The sequence below is a fragment of the Lathyrus oleraceus genome, chromosome 7 (genome assembly GCF_024323335.1).
Source record: "Lathyrus oleraceus cultivar Zhongwan6 chromosome 7, CAAS_Psat_ZW6_1.0, whole genome shotgun sequence".
Taxonomy (NCBI): domain Eukaryota; kingdom Viridiplantae; phylum Streptophyta; class Magnoliopsida; order Fabales; family Fabaceae; genus Lathyrus; species Lathyrus oleraceus.
In genome coordinates, this window is record NC_066585.1 from 284,985,631 (window position 1) to 285,009,364 (window position 23,734).

The window sequence follows — 23,734 nt, forward strand, 5'->3', positions numbered from 1 at the left end:
ATCTTCTAAAATGCCTATCAGATATTTAACAGATCTATCGGCTAACTGAAGTGACATCTTAGTGGGTTGTAATTCTCCTAAGTTTAACCTCTCACAAACTGCTAAAGGCATTAGGCTCACACTAGCTCCTAAGTCTAGAAAAGCTTTTTCAATGACATGATTACCCAAAAGGCAAGGAATGGAAAAATTTCCAGGATCTTTATCTTTCTTTGCTAATTTGTCCTCGAAAATAGCATTACATTCCAAAGGCTTCGGATCGTCAAGTCTACGTTTATTGGTAAGGATGTCTTTGAGAAACTTTGCATAAGAAGGTATTTGGGTGATGACTTCTGTGAAATGGATTTCTACATGAAGTTTTTCTATAACTTTAATAAATTTTTGATACAGTTTATTGATCTGGGTTTGTTTGAGTCTTTGCGGATATGGTATAGGTGGTTTATATGGCGGGGGTGGTACGTAAGTTTTATCTTTAGGTTCTTCTCCTTTTTCTCGACCTTCCTGGTTTTCAGATTCCTCTGGTTCCTTTACTTCGTCCGTGGGTTGGGTACATTCCTTAGAAGTTCCGGGTTCACTCAATCTAGGGTTTGGTGGCTCATCATAAGCGTTCCCACTTCGTAGGGTAATGGCATTGGCTTGTCCTCTCGGATTTTGTTGAGGTTGTCCAGGGAATTGTCCTCTAGGTGTAGTCTGAGGGGCTTGGTTTAAAGCTACCTGAGAGATCTGGGTTTCAAGCATCTTGGTATGAGTAACTATTTGGTCAACCTTGGTTCCTAACTGAGTAATAAATTCGTTAAAATGAATGTTTTTGTTCATGAACTCCTTGTTTTGTTGGGTTTGAGCGGTGATAAAATTTTCCATAATTTTCTCAAGGCTCGGCTTTGGTGGTACAGGTTGCATAGGTTGATTTGATCTAGGGGCTTGATAACTAGGTCTCGGAGGTGCATTATTTTGGATTGGGTTATTATTTTTATAGGAGAAGTTCAGATGATTCCTCCATCCAGGGTTATAGGTATTCGAGTATGGGTTCCCTTGGGTGTAGTTCACTTGCTCAGAGTGGGTTTCGTTTAATAGACTGCATTCTGCGGATTGGTGTCATTTGGTTCCACATATCTCACAATCCGACGAAACTGTGGCTACAATATTCGAGTTTATGCACATATGCTCGACTTTGAGGGCTAATGCATCCATTTTAGCTTGCATCATGTCTATAGAGCTTAGTTCATGCACTCCTCCTTGGGCTTCCTTCTTCTCAATTGTCGCTCGTTCGACTCCCCATGATTGATGGTTTTGAGCCATATCTTCAATGAGGGCACTAGCTTCAGGATAAGGTTTGTTCATCAGAGCACTGCCTGCGGCAGCGTCGATGGTCATCTTGGTGTTGTAATGAAGTCCATTATAAAAGGTTTGAATGATTAACCAATTTTCTAAACCATGATGTGGGCATGCTTGTAACAACTCTTTATATCTCTCCCAAGCTTCGAACAACGATTCTCCTTGGTTTTGGGTAAATATAGTTATATGGTTTCGAAGAACGACGGTCTTACTCGGGGGAAAGTATCTAGCAAGAAAAACTCTTCTAAGGTTATCCCAAGTCGTAGTGGAATTGGGTGGAAGGGAATCTAACCATGATAGAGCTTTATCTTTGAGGGAAAAAGGGAATAATCTTAAACGTATTGCCTCAGGAGAAGCTCCATTGGTTTTAAAAGTGTCTGCTAATTGAAGAAATATTTTTAAATGTTGGTTAGGGTTCTCGGTAGCGAGACCTGCGAATTGTCTCTGTTGCACTAGTTGCAACAGGGATGGTTTAAGTTCAAAATTATTAGCTGGGATGGTTAGGTTTACTATACTAGAACTAGGTTCTTCATTAGATGGTTGAGCAAAATCCTTAAGAGGTCTTTGATTTTGATCTTCGGCCATAGCTCTCTTAATTCTATGAAAGAATAAACGTGCGCGAGCGTAACGTTCAGGTTCCGCCAGAGGATATACTAAGCTTAAACTTCCGGTGTTGCGAGTTATTCGCATTGACCGGCGGGAAATAGCCTAAGTCTAAACGATATAACAACAGAGAAATGAAATTTGACGAAATTGGTCCCTGGCAACGGCGCCAAAAACTTGATGCGGTGTTTTTCGCAAGTATACGAACGCGTCAGAGTAATATAAAAGATTGTTGAATCCACAAAGACCAAGTGTCAATCTATCGTTATCTATTGTTATGGTGTTTATCAAAGGCAATCAAAATAAGTGTTTTTGGAGTGTACAATGAAAAGTAAAGTGTTGAATAAAGATTAATTAATAAAGACAGGTTCGAATGTAATTCACATAATCAATTGATAATCCAAGTACTTGCTAATAGAGCTACTTATGGGCAATGTTTTCTACTTTGAAAAGAACTAATTTAACAGGAACTGTCGCTTTCGCGTATTCAGAACCGAGTTGTACTCCCTAATCAAACCATCTTATTGTCACTTATAAAAAGGCGCGTATTGCGTTAGAGTAGTAAACCTATTTTTAAGAAATATAGTATCTTGACTAAGTTGAAAAGTATTATAACCTGGATTTCTTAACCAAAAGAGTTTCTCACGAACCAGACTCTAAACTTATAAACGTGTCCGAAAATAGTTTTAAAATCTCTTTTCTTCTTAATGTTAAAATCTCCTAATGAACTAAACAAAGCGCTTTCGCTGTTTTTGAAATAGTTAAAAACAATTAAGTTTAAAAAGACGTTGGACGGCTTTCGGTTTTACCCAACGGAATTGAAGTGCGGGAAAACTTAAGTTGAAAGTTAAAATAGCCCTTAAGTACTTCTATGAACAATTGTACGGATTATCGGTTCAATTATGATCCTTACATTCTAACCTTATAAATTTAGTTAGACATGGTAAAGTAAAAATGCATTAAAATAAATAAAAGTAGTGCGAGTGCGGAAAGAAAATAAAAGTAGTGCGAGTGCGGAAAGTAAATAATTTAAAGTGAGTGCGAGGAAATAAATAATTTAAAGCGAGTGCGAGAAATAAATAAAGTAAAGCGAGTGCGGGAAAATAAATAAAGTAAAGCGAGTGCGAGGAAATAAATAAAGTAAAGCGAGTGCGGGAAATAAATAATTTAAAGTGAGTGCGGGAAATAAATAAAGTCAAGCGAGTGCGGGAAATAAATAATTTAAAGCGAGTGCGGGAAAATAAATAAGATAAAGACAAGTAATAAAAACCTGCTCCAATCGGAGGGTTGAATAAATTGCAAAGCGGAAATGAAAATGGCGGCAGGATTAACTTCCTTCCAAAGTGCTCCAAACTCGATTACAGACTCTATCACAGACTCGATTACACAATTGTGGTAACACTCCAATGCGAAGCGATTACCACTTTATAATACTGAATATATGCCTAAGTGAAACAAAGTTGCTCTGAGTTTGCCTCTGCTCTAAGTTTGGATGATTGTAAAAGTGATTCCGAGTTTCTATTTATAAGCAAGTAAAAAGATGGAAATGACAAGGATGCCCTTTAACTTGAAAATGGGAGGGAAAAACTTTTCTCTTGTGGCGCCCGCCACAAGGCCATGGCGCCCGCCACAAGGCCATGGCGCCCGCCACAAGCACAAAATGAGGCGCCTTAGTGGAAGTAGTGGGGAACGTGGAAGTTGAGGGAAGTTGAGCTTGGACACGTCATGGCATGGCCTATGGCGCCAGCCATAAGTACAAAATGCTGAATTTTAGAGTTTTTGGCTCTTTTTCGCTCCTTTTGTCGATCGGGGCTCCGATTAAAGTAAAAACCTGAAAACAAAGAAAAACATAGCAATAACACAACAAAATGATAATAAAACAACTAGAATGCATGTGAAATTAGAGTCGAAAATACGGTAAATTTTAGTGTTATCAGTTTCAGACATAACCTGTGAGTCAAAGACTAGGTCTTATACACTGATTGAAGATTTACCCACATCGAAGTCACTGTCTTTTTCTCTGGTGACTTCCCTTAAAACTTTATTTTTAAAGCACAAGATAATGACAGTTCTGAATTTATCCACCATCTATGTCTTATCCATTTCTAAGATATTGGTGCATCTCCCTTTAATACTTTAATACACTTCATTTTCCAAAATTCAAAATAATTGTCTCTAGAAAACCACTCGATCTTCCATTTAGAACCCATGATGCTCCTTTGTAAACAAAATCCATTTACTCCACGATATGAACCCCTTGTTCTGAAATTCATAAAATAATTAAAACCACTTCCGAAGAATTATTTAGAGTTCAATCACACAAAAAAAAATGATGTATAGTGAGAAAGAACAATGACAACTAAAATACACGGTCTTCGACAAAAATAAATATATACATAATAAAACACCATTTTAACTTGATATAAGAATATAAAGTAAATACAATAAACAAAATAACCTATTTACCCAGTTAGATTAAATGGTTTATTATAAATGACAACACAAGTCTCCAATTTACTATACTTCAAAGAGTTGTTACAAAAGATTACAAATGAGTTACAAGAAAATAGTCACTCGAGCTCTCAATAATAAATTCTATTTTCTATGCAAGTATTTCTCAATCTCTCCAATTCTTTATATATAAATCATACAATACAAAGTGTTTATAAGTGTTTCTCAATCTTCCTTAGATATCTCCAAGGATTTTCCAAATTTCAAGAACACACTTTTAGGAATTTTCCCATGCTTATAAGATTACCACTGAGATTCAATTCAAAGAACTCCAAGAAATTTGATTAAAAAAAACAACTATATAAGCAATAAGACATTAATTTAACTTAGAAAAAGAAAAAATAAAAATAAAGTAAAGACAATAAACACAACAACTTGTTTATCCTACTATATGTCTTTAGTTCTAAAGTTCTAAAGGTTATGATAGCAAAAATGCAAAAGATACATATTTATAATTGTTGAGACCCCAAGGAATCCATAACAAGTCAAAAACTCAACCTATTAATGAACTAACTCATGGATCAATAAAGATAAGTCAAAAACACAAAAAATAACAAGATGACCGAAAACCCGAGCTCCGCTGATCGGATCTCCGCCACCGACCACATTTTGACTACTTTTACAACTTTTTTATTTTTGTAATCTCGAAATATATATTATGTTCCCTTCATCCCATCAGATTTTAAGACATATTTAATTGTATTTTACATGTAAAAGCACTTATAAACTTTAAAACAAAATAATTTTTGTAGAACTTTTTTAAAATAGAAGTGTTTATTAAATAACATATGAAACTCCTATCTATTCTTAAATAGTATTTTTCACATGCAAGGTAGTGCCTAGCGTGATGTCAATGCAAAATATGACACCACGACTATTTAATGACTATTATTTAAAGGTGAATTAATATCTTAGGGTTCAAACTCATATTTGTATTTGATGTCTATACACGTTGATTTAAGAAAACATTTCTTTTATTTTTATGGACGATCAAATTATATCTTAACCATTTTTTTATTTATTAAAGTGAGTTGCCGGTTTTATAGAATAATAAATAAAATTAAATAAACTTTTAAATAAAATTAAGTGAACTCAAGATTATTACCGTTTGCTATTGATCTAACAAATAATACATACTTAAATAAATATTTATAAAAAGGAAGAAAATAACTGTTCATGCAAAGAAAAACATTTTATCCCGTCGGTGTGAGACCAGACAAGGCTTATTTTTAGTCCCATTGGCAAGGGCCAATGAGGATCGTCTATCAGATATTTTTCATTTGCTCTCCCTTTTGTATTATGGTGATTCGTTTATATAGGATCTTCTCACCTTTGTATCTTAAATGACTAATTTATTGTAATCAATGTGTCATTTCCCTTGTCTTTTTTAGGAGATTAAGTATATTGAAATTTCGCGCTCCCTTATGATTGGTCATTCGTGACTATTTAATACGTTTTATTTAACTTAACTACTTTGTCTATTAGGTTGGGGCCGACTATTTTGAAAATGGGTATATATTTGGCCCAATAAATTATCCAGGATGTACATATTCGGCCAAACGTGATGACCGAATGGGAGAACCGTTTAAGGTCATTGCTGTCTAAATTCAGACTACAACATTCCTGATACATTTGATTTGGGATGTCTCTGATGCTATGATCCCAGTTTTTGGGATGTACAAGGCGTTGTTGAGAATACTCAACCAACTTTTAGAGTCGATAATCTAGGTTATTTGGATAGATGTTCATGAAGAACCTAGTCCAGATTTCCATATGTTCAACAATTATCTGTGTGATACGCTGAAGGGTGAGACACTTAAGTCTTGAATCTTTTTGGAATATTACCGCATTATCCGTGAGGCCAAGAGGGGAAAACCACTTAAGCTTCCTTCGTGGTTCATCATTTGGGATACATTTGATTTGGAATGTCTCAGATGTTATGATACCAGTTTCCGGGATGTACATAGTCTCTCAAGCGTGAAGTTCGGATGGGCGAAGTGTTTAAGGTTCTTTCGTGCTTCATCATTTAGGATACATTTGATCTGGGATGTCCCAGATGCTATGATCTCGATTTTCGGGGTGTACACTTTTGTTTGAGCCTATGTGCTCTTTTTGTAATGACTATGTGGTTTAATTTTTAAATTTATCTGAAAAGTCATTTTGGGGTGTCTAATTTTATGTAACTTAATTTTTAAGTTTCTTAAGATTTTTCAATTCTTTAGGTGAATTGAGTTTAACTGGTTGGTTCATCGACGTTCCGTATGATATTATTGGTAGTCTCTATATGTAAAATGAACACAGAGAACCTGTTCAGACCCTGTAACGTCCCTAGTAGAGGTCTCGGGTTTAGTCGCTTAATGGTTGAGGACAACCATAACGCCCTCGTGGGGGTCTTGGATTTTGTTGGTTAAGTGTTTAGGAGAACCATAGCGCTCCCGTGGAGGTCTTGGGTTTTGTCGCTTATTGTCAAGGAGAACTATAGCGCCCCCATGGAGGTCTTGGATTTTGTCACTTAATGTCGAGGAGAATAATAGTATCCTTTGTGGAGGTTTTGGGCTTTGTCACTTAAATGTCGAGGAGAGCCATAGCGCCCCCGTGGAGGTCTTGGATTTTGTCACTTAATGTCGAAAAGAACCATAACACCCTCGTGGAGGTATTGTGTCTTGTCGCTTAATGTCGAGGAGAACTATAGTGACTCTGTGGAGGTCTTAGATTTTGTCGCTTAATGTCGAGGAGAACCATAACATCCTCGTGAAAGTCTTGAGTTTTATCGATTAATATCGAGGAAAATCATAACGTCTCCGTAAAAATCTTAAATTTTATCGATTAATGTTGAAAAACCATAGTACCTCCTCAAAGGTCTTGGTTTTAGTAAAATATCCTCACATTCAAACTACTAAAATGTGAGCCACTCATTTTCTTCTTTTAATCCAAAAAATTGAGATGGAATAGAATATTTAAAGAAAATAATTTTCAAACTCTTGATATTAAGTTTACTTTTTCTTGGAAGAAAAACTGTAGCGTAAGCAGCAAGAACTGCAACAACCCAACCGAACCAAAAACAAAAAATGAATGACACGTGTCTCTTAGTTATTGGCTTAAACACGTAGCGAAAAATGTCGTCACGTTGTTCCTTAAGGACACGTATCGTGCATCGCAAGAAACCTATTATTTTAGCATTAATAATTTATTTATTTATAAACATTTATTTAATATTTTTATAGACACACAACAACACAACACAATCACAAACCAAACCGTAGACACCACACACCAACGTTACCAGCACAAGAAGAAAAAAAGAAGAAAGAAAACAGGAAAAGAAGTTTTTTTAGCGTGAAAATGGAAAACCAATCCTCAACAACCTCTTCATCGATGCAGTTTCTCATCCTCGAACAAGTTCAATTCTTGAAGGTAAACGACGATTCTCTTCTTCAATGGGAACTTGTCGATGTCGTTGACGCCGAAGAAGAAGAAGAAATGGTCGATGGTGTTGACGAAGAATCTTTCATTTCTTGGGCTGTTTCTTCTCCAATCGGTGACCCAATTGAAGGAGTGAACCACCGTCTTCTTCATCTCGATGATGGGTTCAGTGAGGAACAGGTTAAGGTTAACCATGATATTGATGATGATGATGATGAAGAAGAAGACGATGATGATGATGATGATGATGAAGATGATTTGGATGATGAGCTTGTTCCATGGGATATAGGGAATAAATTGGGAAGACAGAGAATGAGGAAATTGGGGAAAAGGGTTTCATCAAAGATGAACAATTCGAAGAGGTCTCCTTATCTTTATGTGAGTCCTGGTTGTGTTCGTGGCAAACATGGCATGGGGCTTAAACACTGTTTCTAATTTCTAATTAGGACATTAATTTGGGTTGGTGGTTAGTTTAACTGTTAGTTTTTGATGAATTTTAATCAAATGTGCATTTAATATGTGTTAATCACTTTCTTGTATGATAATGAAAAATTGAATGATGTATATGTTAATGAAAATCTCTTTTCTTTTGAGAGAACCGTGGTTTTTATGTGACTTTGCCAATTTTATGTCATGTTGTTGGTGTGGAAACCAAATGGTTCAGATTTGATTGTGGGAAGTGTTAACTAACACAAATAATCTGGATTTCTGGATTTCCTGGATAAGAGAATTGAAATTTGTTGACTTTGTTTGTGAATCTTATCTACAAAGTAGTGGACTTATATGATTTAATTTTATACGATCATTCAGTTCTTAATAGATGTGTTGCTCTTTAAGCTTTTAGAGTTCGTCATAAATTATTGAGTATATGCTATTTGATTCTCTACTACTATTATAATACAAGGCTTGAGCAACAAAATGGTTAATGTTTCCAAATTTGATTTTAACCAAATAAAACTTCTCACAATTTACTTAAATGTAGTTGTTCTCATACTGACCCTAATAGATTTATTATTTTAATTTTAACATTCATAAGTATTTTTTTTTTCTTCAAGTAGTGTAGTGAATGAAATTTTAAAATTCAACAATTGAATAATTGGATGTTATAGGTTAAAATTCACTCTCTTTCATATGATATATTTACATAACTATTAATTGAATTGACTTAACTTGAACACGGCTTTTTAATCTGATATTTATAAATAACTATTAATTGAATTGAATTAATGGAATATATTCAAAATAAACTCACTCCCTTTTTTATCTAATGTCTCTACACAACTATTAATCGAATTGATTTAATATAATCGGCCTCTTTAATACGATGTCTCCGGCCTCTTTAATACGATGTCTCCACCCAATTATTAACTGAATTAAATTATAAAAAAAATATACATAAACATATACAAAAATATTAGTTATTATTTAAATTTTGATATTCACGTCTCCACCCAATTATTAACTGAATTAAATTATAAAAAAATATACATGAACAGATACAAAAAGTTAGATGTCCACATATTTTCACGCTTCACTCTATTTCCTTTTGAACTCATTTACTTATTGAACGTTGAAGTGTTAATTTTGTAGGTCCATTATGTGTTCCACTGCACCGAAGATTCGCAACATCATATCAGGAGTCCAACATCGCAATTCAAGCATAATTTTGGTTTTGATTTGGAACAATGACGTTAAATGTGAGAATCGACTTTACATTATCATGAATTTTCACAATTAGATATTTACTGATAAGAAAACTCGTCGTAACGAAGTGATAAGATAAGTGTGAATGACCTCTGTTTATAGATCCATCATATCTTTTGACATACACCTTATTTTATTTATGGCATCGATGAAGCAAGAGAGAAAATATTTGCGCAAGAAGAATTTTTTCGTGACTAACTTTTTGTTAGTCTGCATAAACAGAACGTGAAACGGAGTCGAGGACCCTAATACCATGAAAAGATCGATGAGATCATTGATACAACATCTTCAAAACCTCGACCATAGCGACAATAAAAATACTGATAATTCAGCGTGCCCAAAGATGGCCAATGGTCCTAAACATAAACACATAGTCCACATCAGAAAAATATGTACATATATGCAAAAGCCGATTGCGAGACAACAAATAGAAGAAATACGAGCTTATTTTTTATCGTTGTACCTGTCAAAATGTTATTGTCAACGCCATTAGCCAGACTATACGCGACATTATCATGAACCCACAAACGAGAAAACTATAAGGTAAATATAGAGAGATGAACATTACCACCGATAGCTCCCCCAAAATGAGATGTCTTTTGCAAAGGACAAAACCGCGAGAGTTCTTACACCCATAACAAACAATACCTCTTATTGCAGTGACATGGATTTATGGTCGATCGAAACATTGACGCTTGAAGGAACATTGTCACCAACCTAAGTGTGGTCGATCACTCAGATGTATAAATAATTAACCATTACATGACTTTAACAATGAGTACGATGACGTATGAAGGAGTCCCAATAAACATAAAACAACTTGAAAGGCTATCAACCTCAACCTCGTCCCGGGAAATGATAGGTCGAGAGTCCACCCCAAATAGGGGGGGTCCAAAAAGTATTCAGGCTAAGTATATGAGAAATAGATGTTTGAATCATGTAATTATTTTCTCACACAAAAAATTTGATATGAGTAACATCACAATTTCTATCAAAATGGTGTAAGGCACCCCTTTTCAAAAGTAGTGTCAAAGAAACAAAATGCATTAAGCCACAATTGGTGCACCCCCTTAGCAGTTAGCCCCTCCCACGGTGTAAGTGGGTGGGTCTGGAGACGTCAACCTCGAACTAAGCACAAACTCAAAGGAAGGGAATTAGACTTAAATCTTGGTTGGGAAGGATCCCCAATGACGCTGAAGAATCACGCCAATTCTCAACGAATGGGACATGTAAGACTTATGTTAGTTCCCAACAAATAGAACAAGTAAGGATGATGCAAATTCCCTATAAATAAAATGGCTAGTGACAAAACGCGAAATGTCGTGTCGAATCCCAACAAATGGGACAGTCGAACCAAGGCATAACAAGCTACCATTGTTCCCAAAAATGAGTAAACACAGAGGAAAATTAACACGAAAGACCTCAAATCCGAGAGCGGACCGATCAATGAAAAGGAAGACAACTAAAAAAGGTTAAATCGTTAAAGTAACCTGAAAGTAGAAAAATAAGTTTAATTAACATAATAAATAGAAGTCATTACAAAAAATCCAAGAAGGGCAACAAAGGCGCGTAAGGGAAATCAAAGACAAAACAAATTATACATCAAAGCCTTTTATGGCATCTCTATCTCCTATAATGGTGTCATCCCATACCACTTTCTCTATATCTAACTCTGACTAGAGAACTTGGGTGCCCAGACCTAACATCTCCAGTTGATTAAACATGTATTTGAAAGCTCTTAAAATGGTCTTAAGACCATAATTAATAGATCAACGTCCGCTTTTTGGATGGTTGGTTAATAGGTCAACGTCACCAAGGAAGCCTTCATTTATTCAAGGTACTTATATTTGGATTTTACAAATGCCCATAACTCAAACAACCTGGAACCAAAAGTAGAGGAAAAGCTGACTATGTCCACCCCTCCTTTCTAAAGAACAAATAACTTAACCATCTTTTTCTAGAGGTCGAACAACTTTTCTTGGAGGTGCGATCAATAATGGACGACTACATAATACTTACCCTTCTAGGTATATCTCTCCTTAAAGGGATTATCAGGAGCATGGACCTCCCTTCGACCCACATTCGTCGCGGACATCAAAGAAGCGTTGCGAAACATATGGAAAATGACCTCCAAAGTCAGCTCCATTGTCTCGATATCAAGAAGATTATGAAAGTAAGCAAGGTCCTACTTGGACACACAAGCTCATACCTCATACAAAGTGATAGGTACCCTAGATATAGAACATCAAGAAATTTGAAGAGAGTATGTAGAGTTTCAGCACCAAAAGCAGCAAGTCTAGTCGGGAAATGATTAGAGAGCTTAGGCATTTTATCCAAATTGTCTTTCAGGGAAGTATTTGAATCTTGATATTTTTTTGACATTGTTGGGAAAGGTCAAAACCCGTTCATTTTGTCCTTTATCCCTCCCAACGAAAAAAGTTTGGTCCTTTTCAGATGAACCCGAAGAATATTGAGTCGCAAGTGAGGTCCTTATGTCCCCACAAAAGTTTCTATAACAATACCCTCGTGGGAGTAGAAGTAATAGCAGATGGAAAAGAAGGGGTCACCTTGAACTTATCTCTAGCCTTTTGTCTGTCAAAAAGACGTTTCACTACAGTCATGCCACTTGAAGCCATTGTATATGCAAAAGAAAAAAATTAACATTTATCAATTAAAGAATACAAGAAACAAATAAAAAACAATAATGACTCTCTCCTCTCCAGAACATCTACCATATCCTAGGTGTCAGTAGACCACTTATTCTGCATTAAAATGGCCCACATTTTAAGGGAAGTCCCATCCTCATAACCCAGGCTCTCCCAAAAGGCCGCCATGTTTTCCTTTGTTGATATCTCCTATGGGGTCAGAGAGTCCTGAGGATTCCCTGTTGAAGTGCCTCATGACCTAACTTTTATGAATTCGGTCCCCATAATTCATTATTCCCACTCAGGAAAAATCAAGTCACAAATTCGTCTCCGAAGATCTTGCAGAATACGGGTGAGCTTCTAGAGTCTGAGGGTGCACCAAGAAGAACCAACCTTTGAAGTCCCCACAGTTCTAAGAATATCGCTAAATAATATTCGACCTCTTGCCACAACAAAATCAACCCTTAGTCTCAAAGCTTGTCCTGAGAGGTGCGCTCCATAGCGAAAAAGTGAAATAAAAGGTTTAGGGACGACTTCCAACTCCAATATTCTTGTTAATGTAAGCATTAAAGACCAAGAGTTTTATAAGAACTTGATACTTGTGTCAAATTATTTATTAATAATTAAAAGAGATTTCTTTACTATATTTGTTTTTCTAAATAATACTCCCTATAATAGTTAGTCTGTTTAATGAAACATTAAGTGTGACTTATTCATGTGATCCCATTAAATACATGGACATTATTCTTGAAGTATCTATAGTCGAGCTTTATTATGAAATGAGATAATATTACATTATTGAGACTATTATATGGATAAAAGGATGATCATATCTCATGGGTCATGGATAAATAATTATAAGTATTCACATATGTATGCATATTAGGAGTAATATTTACATTTGATTGACCCGTTATGAGAATACTATATAGGATGTTAAGCAAAGTGTCACAAGTTATTCTCAAGGTGATAGCGGTGTATACCACCCATCGACCTGGAACCATTATGGACCCTATATGTGGAATTGAGTACTTTATTGCTGATCAAATGTTTTTAGTAACTAGATGACCATAAAGATAATTTATGTGTATTCCACAAATCATGTTGAGAGACATGAGTAACCTAGATGGAATCTGACCATCTTACATAACATGATAAATGTCAAAGGGCCTAATATTGATATGGATAAGGGTGACATAGTATATGCCTTATGTTCAATATAGACATGATGGCAAAAATGTAATTGCACACACAAGCATTATCATGTAAAGATTTTGTCATATCACATGACATTTTCGTGACTTAGGTAACATTCATGTGTTTCTATATACCACTTACTATTTATTATATTAAATGTTTGATTTAATATAATTGTCAACGTCACAAAAATCCACAAAGTCACACACATATGGACATATTGATGAGTGATAGAATAAAAAAAGTGAAATAAGGAACACCGTAAGGTATGATGTACTTAAGAGATTACGGAACGCCGCAAGGGACGACACACTTAAGTGATTTGTAGAGCACCGTAAGGTACATACCACTTAAGTGGAATATGAAATACGATAATGTAACATACGTTTAAGTGAAATACACTACACCATAAGATACATTGTAGTTAAGTGAGATTTTTGGATTTCAACCCACACAAGTGGTTGTATAAATAAAACCCTTATGAAAAAAATTTCACACTTGATGAAATTCAATTTGAACCTTAGATGTATCTCTCTCTCTCTCTCTCTCTCTCTCTCTCTCTCTCTCTCTCTCTCTCTCTCTCTCAATTTGAACCTTAGATATATATATCACACTTACTCAAGGTCTTCATTCACAACAGATATCACTGAGATTGAATATATATATATATATATATATATATATATATATATATATATATATATATATATATATATATATATATATATATATATATATATATATATATATATATATATATATATATATATATATATATATATATCACTTACTCAAGGTCTTCATTCACAACAGATATCACTGAGATTGAAGGCACTTTATTCGTGTAAACTAAGTAGAGGCTTTGCTCTTCGTTCAACGCTTGTGATCGTTCACCTGATTCTACATCAAAAGTTTTAATCTCCATAAGAGGTAATCGTTTCCATCACTGATCATGATCATTCATAAGGATCTACTTAAGGGAGATTTTTGTTTTCCTTTGTGTTCATATCGCCATTTCCTTCCAACTTGCACCAAAACTAGCATACCTTCATGAATGCCCAAACATTGGGGTGTAATTGGGAGGGATCATTCTTCAAGTGTTTCAACACTCCTACTTTGAATTTGTTAAAAGGTATAATGGAATTTGGTCGAGTCAATAGAAACTCGTAAAATGGGATTGAACACTCCTCAATCTGACTATAAATCATATTATTGGACCCTACTGGGACGACCGCACACTCGAAGGGAAAACCTACTTCCATGAGAGCATTCCCCACTTTGGCCGCATTATAAAAAACATATATTATCCTTAATAATCCGTGGTCCACCTAATGGTTATGATTTTAATTAGTCATCTCCCAATATGAAAGATTAGCTTGATCCTCAGTTGGTGGAAAGTGCCAATCGATCACACTCGTTATATTTATAAGTTCAAATTGACGCTTGATCTCGACCTCGTTAGGGTCACAACCTAGTGAACTTTTATATGAATTAATAAAATTATGAATAACCCTCATCCTGGACGACAATCTTCATAAAAGGTAAATGGGTGACAAAAGGGAATGGGTCATCGATGGCCCAATGAGAAGTAGAAACAAAATCGTCAAATCGAACACCACCATAGATTTCCCAACACTTTCATTAGAGAAAAATCTAAAAGACTCGTCAGAAAAAACATCCCCAAATATAGATTTATTAGAAGCGTCATTGGACTCAGAGTTATCAGAGATAACCATTAGACCTGAAGCATGGCGAATATGCCCCAATAGTATTAATCAAATCGTTTGAAATTTCTACTCCCATAGATGACGAAAGACCACCATCGACAAAACAACTTTCTAGATTTGAAAGTTGATCATTTTTTGACATAGTAAAGATAAATATATGAAAATTGTGAAATATGAGACAAAGTTTAGAAATGGTATCCGAGACGAAGCTAGGCCAAAGAAGTGAAGGTAAACAAAGGAAGTGGAAAGCTGATAATAACTCAAAGAACGCTTCGCTCGAACATGACAATGGGGCACCGTAACTAGAGATTTTAAGAGGCAAATATGTTTTCTCATAGAAAAAAATATACTTCAGTTAGTAATGAGAGTGATAACCCATTTAAAAGGCCAAGTAACCTTTATATAGGAAATAATGAACCAATCAAGCAACAGTCTAGATGAGAAGAACATGAAAAGACAAAAAACAACAATCATATCACACATCGGAAATACCACGACACTCAAGTGCACTTAAGCACCATAGTGGAATATGGCCGTATGTTTCAAATAATGCGCTTGATCTCATCTACACATCGGTCGAACACATAAATCTCCTAATCGGTCGAACATATCAGTCTCATGCATAATTAATTCAATAGTATAATGCCAACGTAAACTCTGGAAGATTTTCTATTTAGTATCTCACGAGAAATGTTGGAGAAATTATTCTGGGTCGGTGAAAACCCCAACAAAAGTCTCTCTCTCTCTCTCTCTCTCTCTCTCTCTCTCTCTCTCTCTCTCTCTCTCTCTCTCTCTCTCTCTCTATATATATATATATATATATATATATATATATATATATATATATATATATATATATATATATATATATATATATATATATATATATATATATATATCTATCTCTCTCTCTCTCTCTCTCTCTCTCTCTCTCTATATATATATATATATATATATATATATATATATATATATATATATATATATATATATATATATATATATATATATATATATATATATATATATATATATATATATATATTATTCATTTGAGTCGTCAAAATGGATTAACCCATATGGTCCGGTCTGCCAAGCTCAAAAAATCATAGGGCTTGAGCCTTAAAATTAGAGTCCATATTTTTCAAGACTTTTTTAGCTCGACCGTAACAAGTCCGCTACTCATTAGACTTTATGGGTTGCGTGTAACCCGTTAGATCCATATGACTATATATTTTAAAAAATTATATTAGTATTTATGTTGTTTCACTTTAAATCAACATATTGATTTTTTCTGTCTCACTAAAATTTATCTCTATTCTATTCAATCTTTCTCTTTTAAATATTATATATTAATATAATTAAATTAATAATCAATTATTTTGTACTACGCTTCACAATTTCCTTATATTTTATTATTTTATTTTAAATATTTTTTATTTATTATTATTATATATAATTTAGACATGTATTATATCTAAAAATATATTTTAGTATTTATAAAAATAATATAATATTTAAAAATATATTATATTTAAAATAATAATTTTTTTCTTATATTTATAATAAATATTATGAAGTTTTTATGAAGTCCATACAAAATTTAACTCGAATAATGATTTTTGAGTCCATATTATAATATGTCTTTTTTAATCTAATCTTAACAAGCCCGAGATCTATTTTAAAGGGTGAGAATAGAAGAAAAAAAAGTATTTCCTTCCCGTCCATATTTAAATTTCAAAGCCCATATCGAAGCCCAGAAAGCCCACAAACTTCTGGCGGGAAAACAAGTACTCTTTCCGCGCCATATCTTGCAGTTGCAGCTATTCAATACACTCGTTCTGTTCTTCACTCCACATCCCTACTTCCGATTTTCTCTTGGCGCGTTTAATCTCCGAACTACCAGTGCTATGGCTTCCAATTCTTCTCCCATGGATTTCGGTTTGTATTTTACTTCACTCTTCTTCCACTTCCTTATTCTCATTTCTAATTTCTAATTTCTAATTTCTAATTTCTAATTTCTAATTTCTAATTTCTAATTTTTGAATATCTTAAAACCCTAATTTTTGTTTTTCAGATCCTTCGTCGCCGGACATTCCCCCCTCCAGTCCAATCCCCAACACATTATCTACTCCCGGCCGGAGACGCCGCCGTCAATCTACTACTCCGTCTGCATACGGAACTCCGCAGCCGAACCGATCTCGCTTGGCTTCCTCTGATGCTACCCCAACTCCCTCACGCCACCGCAGAGGGGGCGGTATTCCATCTGGCCGTCGTGTTCCCGCTACTCCGACTTCCACTTCTGACGACATTCCTATGTCTTCTGAAGGTGGAGACGGTTATGACATGGACGATGCTGGTCCCACCTACGTCTGGGGTACTAACATAAGTGTGGAAGATGTGAACGATGCGATTCAGAGGTTTTTGAAGCACTTCAGAGAACAGTCTACTTCGCAGGGGGATATTGATGATTTGGATACTGAAGGGAAGTATGAGAAATTGATTAAACAGGTTATTGAACTAGAAGGTGAATCTATTGATGTTGATGCTCGTGACGTGTTTGATCATGATCCTGATTTGTATACCAAGATGGTTAGGTACCCTCTTGAGGTGTTGGCCATTTTTGACATGGTTTTGATGAACATGGTGACCAGAATGAAACCCATGTTTGAGAAGCACGTGCAGACTCGGATTTTTAATCTCAAAACTTCAACTTCTATGAGAAATTTGAACCCCTCTGGTGAGTTCTTATCATCTGTACTTGAAGTTTTTCACTATGTGTGTTTGATTGCTAGCAGTTAGATTGATATACATATACTGATTTAATGTGGTCACCTCTTTTTCTTTTGTAGATGTTGAGAGGATGATCTCAATGAAGGGAATGATTATTCGGAGCAGCTCAATTATACCTGAAATCAGGGAAGCTATATTTAGGTGTCTTGTGTGTGGATACTGCTCTGACCCGGTTCTTGTGGAGAGGGGTAATTATACGAAGTTATTTCTGGCTATTCATGAAGTTAGTTGTTATGTTTTCATCTGTAATATTTTGCTGGCTATTTTGTTTTTCAGGCCGAATAGCCGAACCTACTGTATGCCTGAGGGAAGAGTGTCAGTCCAGAAATTCAATGACACTTGTTCACAACCGATGCAAGTAAGTCAAAGCTTATTTGTTTAAGAAAGTGAATTTTGAGTTGATGATTTAGAATTCTACTTAAATTTGATTGTTGGGTAGTGTTGCAATTCACATGATATTTGTATTGAAAGGTCTGCATTTTGAAGCAAGCTTCTTTAAACCTTTTTTTTTCCTTTTACCAATATGCTATGTACGTTGATTAGTCAGTTCCTTGTTTCTTCGTATTTTTGCTTGTGAGCAATCAGTAGCAGAACTGAAAATTTTCCTATAAGGTAAAAGATAGACAAAAAGCTGGATATGAATGCTACCAGTTTATTGTAAAATTGGCCTTTTGTTAAGTCCAGTGCAGTAACTCAATAATGTCTTCCTAAAATCAAGTAGTTTTATTCGAGGATCAGTTTGATCTAGAGGGTGAGAAAGTCTGCTTCATTAGTCATGATAACAAACAATTTCAAAAACAATTTTGAATTCTATTGGGTAGATTTTAGTGACCCATGGTTAATTGGCTGAAGGCCATGGTTATTAGTACCTATTTTGAACAAGTTTTCTTGATCACGCGACTATGCTGTGTAGAAATTTACCAGTTGAATTTCAGATCCAAAATCCTTGTAACTTCAAATAACATATTTGTGCTGAAATCAGGTTTACTGATAAACAAATTGTGAGGCTCCAGGAGACACCCGATGAGATACCCGAAGGAGGAACACCTCACACAGTTAGCTTGCTGATGCATGACAAGCTGGTGGATACCGGAAAGCCAGGTGACCGAGTTGAGGTGAGACTATACAGTATCATACTTGGTGATAAAGCGATGTTTATATACTTTTGCATTCATAACAGCAATTGTTTTCTTGATTGTACATCAGGTAACTGGTATATACAGGGCTATGAGTGTCAGGGTGGGTCCAACGCAAAGATCTGTTAAGTCATTGTTCAAAGTATGGGTTGCCCTCTCATTTCATTTGCTTTTTTAGAGCTTCACCTTTTCATTTTTCATGTTGTCTAATTGATATTTGTTTTGTCCTGTTCATTTTGTAGACTTATATTGATTGTCTCCACATAAAGAAGACATCAAAGTCCCGGATGCTAGTTGAGGATGCTATGGAGGCTGACAGTGGCCAGGGCAGAAATGCAGAAGAAGTTATATTTAGCGAAGAAAAGGTACATTTTGTATATCTCTTGAATGAATTATCTGCCTGTTGTATTGCCCTGCTAATTGCATGCTTGTCTGAGTTTCAGGTGGCTCAACTGAAGGAGCTCTCAAAACAACCAGATATTTATGAAAGACTGACAAAGTCATTGGCTCCAAACATCTGGGAGCTAGATGATGTAAAGAAAGGTCTTCTTTGCCAGGTAACACATCTTTCTAGCTAATCTTTCATTTGTTGTTTGTTTGTCAAATATTCTCAGCATGCTAGTTTTTATTTTCTTTCAGCTTTTTGGGGGAAATGCTTTGAAGTTGGCAACTGGTGCAAGCTTTCGTGGTGATATAAATGTTCTTCTTGTTGGTGATCCTGGAACAAGCAAGTCACAGCTACTCCAGTACATACACAAACTGTCTCCACGTGGCATTTACACCAGTGGAAGGGGGAGCTCAGCTGTTGGATTGACTGCTTATGTGGCAAAAGATCCTGAAACAGGCGAAACTGTATAGACTAAGTCCATGATCTTTTAGTGTCTACTATTGGAAATATGGTAGAACCTAATTATTTCTGCTAAATCTTCAGGTTCTTGAGAGTGGCGCCCTAGTATTGAGCGACCGAGGTATTTGCTGCATAGATGAATTTGACAAAATGTCTGACAATGCAAGGAGCATGTTGCATGAGGTTGGTTTTTTTTCCTATGTGTTTCTGCAGTCATGTCCTGTTATTTCGCCAATACTTTGCATAATTTGAAATATATAGGTTTTGATGTTTCCAACTATTCCATGTTAGCTTTCTACTTTTAAGTGACTAATACACTTGTCCCTGTTTTACTCCAGGTGATGGAACAACAAACTGTTTCAATAGCAAAGGCAGGCATTATTGCTTCCCTCAATGCTAGGACCTCGGTGTTGGCCTGTGCAAATCCTAGTGGGTCACGATATAATCCTCGCTTATCTGTCATTGACAACATACACCTTCCTCCCACTCTTTTATCAAGGTTAGTTGCTGGAGCTAATAATTAAGCTATGGTTCTGGCTACATATTTATGCAATTCTTCATTGATGGGGGCAACTAGTTATTATCCATTTTGGCATTGCCTAAATATTATATGATTCATTGTCATGCAAGCAAAGATTGAGTCTGTTGATTTTTTTATGAAACCTAATGTGATGAGTGGGGGTTGTAATAACACAATTAAAAAAACAGTAAATAAAAGTTACTGAACAACTTTGTAAGTGTTACTTTGAACTGAATTGATCTCTTTTTTGGCAGGTTTGATTTGATTTACTTATTACTTGACAAGGCTGATGAACAGACTGACAGACGACTTGCCAAACATATTGTTTCCCTACACTTCAAGGATCATGAGGTTTGATTAAATCTTGCAATCATTTACTCAGAAGATCTAAACTTGATTGCTTTTGTATACTCAGTTGGATATTATGTTACCATAATTGCAGGCCATGGAGCAGGATGTGTTGGATATTTCTACACTAACTGATTACGTTAGCTACGCCCGAAAGCATATACATCCACAGCTGTCAGATGAAGCTGCTGATGAATTGATTACTGGCTATGTAAAAATAAGGGGTAGGGGGAAATTTACTGGCAGTAGCAAAAAGGTGATACAAATGAGACACTTCTTGATATTGGAATTATGCTGATTTTCATATGTTTGTGCATGTTACTCTGCTGCATTTGTTGATCTTGCCTATTAATTAAACAGGTAATAACAGCAACTCCTAGGCAGATTGAAAGTTTGTTGCGCCTTAGTGAAGCATTGGCTAGGATTCGCTTCTCAGAATGGGTTAGTTAAGCTTGTTTAGTTTCTTGATATCTTGATATGAAATTGCATGTTCAATTATTAAGTAGCTTGTTGTCCACAGGTTGAAAAGCATGATGTATTAGAGGCATTTCGGCTTCTAGAAGTTGCGATGCAGCAGTCTGCAATGGATATAAAAACTGGTAATTATCAGAACAAGCCCCAAACTCTTGATTTCCAACTCACTATTTAAGAGCATATACTTTTCTCTTCACAGGAACTATTGACATGGATCTTATTACCACTGGTGTTTCGGCAAGTGAAAGGATCAGACGAGAAAGTTTGATTCAAGACACTCGCAACATAATAATGGAGAAGATGCAAATTGGGGGACGGTCTATGCGTTTATTGGAGGTATTACCATGGTCTATAAAACCAATCAGTATGGATTATGTTCAGTTTGAGACAAGACAATGATCTAATATTAATTAAAATGATTGTGCAGATATTGGAAGAATTGAAGAATCAGAGCCCTGGCAACGAAATTCATCTTAATGATGTAAGCCCCTTCTCTTCTAGAATACTTTTTTTACCAGTGTGTGCTCCATCCCTAAGGATGAGTGAACTAATGAGCTAATTCATGTTGAATACAGCTAAGGAATGCAGTTTCTACTCTTGCCAGCGAAGGATTTCTTTCCATGGCTGGTGAGAGTGTAAAAAGAACATGATTCTACGAGGCAGGGTCATCATTGGGTTTATTGGACTGTGATATTACTTACCAGTACTACTAGCTAGTTTCATGTATTAACTGCAACCATTTCCGGTGATGATACATGTACACATTATACACAGTAAATTAGAAATGTATCCCCCCGTTGGATCATTTGGTTTTTGAAAGTCTGTCATTTGGTTTTCTTAAAGGCCCTTGTCACTAGTAACGATTAATTACTTAATTTGCTACTGCAGCTTTTCATTCTTTACTTTTAATCATTATGATTTTTAGCATGTGAAAAAGTAATGTGATGAGGAGCTGTTTGAATTTCCATATACACACAATCCTATCCATTATTCAAAGAACTATTAAAAAGGATTGAAATGGTATTTTTTAAAACCACCTCACAAATAATACATATCATGAATAATACATCCACAACATGATGATGTTTCTGCAATGCAAGCTCCATCAATATTATGCTTCTCCTAATTTTTCTTTGGTAGTTTTCATCAAACCATAACCACTTCTTTATGATCAAGTTTCCTTAACCCTAAGCCTTTGTCTTCTTTGTGGTTGGTTAACATGTCCCAGTTAACATGGTATTTTTTGCTTCTCCAAAGTATCTCCCCAAATAAATCTATTTTGGAGATGTTGAATCTCTTCGATGGAAGCTTTAGGAAGGATATCCGTCATCATAGGGTAAATTGGAACCGCCTACAACACACTCTTTGTCTAAGTAACGCGACATGCAAAAGAAAGTTGGTTAGTTTTCAAGCTAGCTAGTTTAGACAAAATCTATTCCAAGAAATATTGGTAATCTATTCTTCTAAGACTCTTCTCGCCTAATGGCACTCCTAGATACTTTTCCAAGTCGTGTTTCACTGAACCTAGAGATCTGTTTGATCTTTGTTCACATGCTTTTTGCCACATTTTTGGAAAATATGATACATGATTTGTCTTGATTGACTTCCTGGTACATGATTTGTCTTGATTGACTTCCTGGTCTGGCATGTCATTAAATATGAATAGTCATAACACACTCCATTTTGCTTTGAGTAGCTTCCCTTATTAACAAGTCATCTGCCAACATCAAATGCGAAATCCAAGGTCCCTTCTCCCCCCTGCGAATGACTATCCAATCTTTAACATTCGCTGCTTCCACGATGAAATGTGTAAATTTCTCCATACACAAGACGAAGAGATACAATAATATTTGGTCCCCTTGACGGATAACACGTTGTGGTCTAAAATACTCATTTTTTTTTGTTCCAGTTCACATTTGTTTAGATACTTGTAACATCATGCATAATTATATTCATTATGTCATATGAGAATTGAATTTCCTTAAACACTCTCTAGATGAATTCCCCACTAATTTTGTCATATGTCTTTAAGAGATCGATTTTGAGGATAAAGTATGCTTTGCGACCCTTCATGTTATGCATCACCTCTTTGATTATTATAATATTCTCGTGGATATTTCTCCCTGGAACAAATCCGATTTGATAAGGAGAAACAAATTTTTGGATACAATCTTTTAGTCCATTGGCTACCACCTTGCTGACAACTTTGTAAATTATATTACATAACGAAATGAGATGAAAGTCTGACACCGCTTAGGGATGCTCTACTTTAGGGATCAAACAAATGTATGTTTGATTTATATGCATAATTTCACTAGGATTTCTCCAAATTCTTTTCACTAATTCATAAAACTTTGTTTCCAACCATTTTCCACAATTTTTGATAGAACCCAATTGGAAAATCATTCGGGCCTAGAGCTTTCCAAGGATTAATGGAAAACACCGACGCCTTAACTTCTTCCTCTTCAACATCT

At 35.3% G+C, this 23,734-nt stretch overlaps 2 protein-coding genes and 1 non-coding gene across 3 annotated transcripts; all 3 read left to right on the forward strand.

Moving 5' to 3' along the window:
* Positions 1-1,426: 1,426 nt before the first annotated feature.
* Positions 1,427-1,533, forward strand: LOC127108580 (small nucleolar RNA R71). Its single transcript, XR_007796107.1, has one exon. It is a non-coding gene; the product is annotated as a small nucleolar RNA R71 (small nucleolar RNA).
* A 6,103-nt stretch (positions 1,534-7,636) lies between these two features.
* On the forward strand, positions 7,637-8,467 carry LOC127108177 (uncharacterized). Its single transcript, XM_051045602.1, has one exon. The coding sequence runs from the start codon at positions 7,789-7,791 to the stop codon at positions 8,302-8,304; it is 516 nt and encodes a 171-aa protein (XP_050901559.1). The 5' UTR covers positions 7,637-7,788; the 3' UTR covers positions 8,305-8,467.
* Positions 8,468-16,918: 8,451 nt separating this feature from the next.
* Positions 16,919-22,065, forward strand: LOC127108178 (DNA replication licensing factor MCM4). The gene is made up of 18 exons (XM_051045603.1): positions 16,919-17,083; positions 17,220-17,882; positions 17,995-18,123; positions 18,212-18,293; positions 18,918-19,050; positions 19,142-19,213; positions 19,314-19,436; positions 19,515-19,628; positions 19,711-19,923; positions 20,003-20,101; positions 20,257-20,417; positions 20,693-20,789; positions 20,881-21,042; positions 21,147-21,227; positions 21,307-21,385; positions 21,460-21,596; positions 21,688-21,741; positions 21,836-22,065. The coding sequence occupies exons 1-18, from the start codon at positions 17,053-17,055 to the stop codon at positions 21,908-21,910; spliced, it is 2,505 nt and encodes an 834-aa protein (XP_050901560.1). The 5' UTR covers positions 16,919-17,052; the 3' UTR covers positions 21,911-22,065.
* The last annotated feature ends 1,669 nt before the right edge of the window (positions 22,066-23,734 follow it).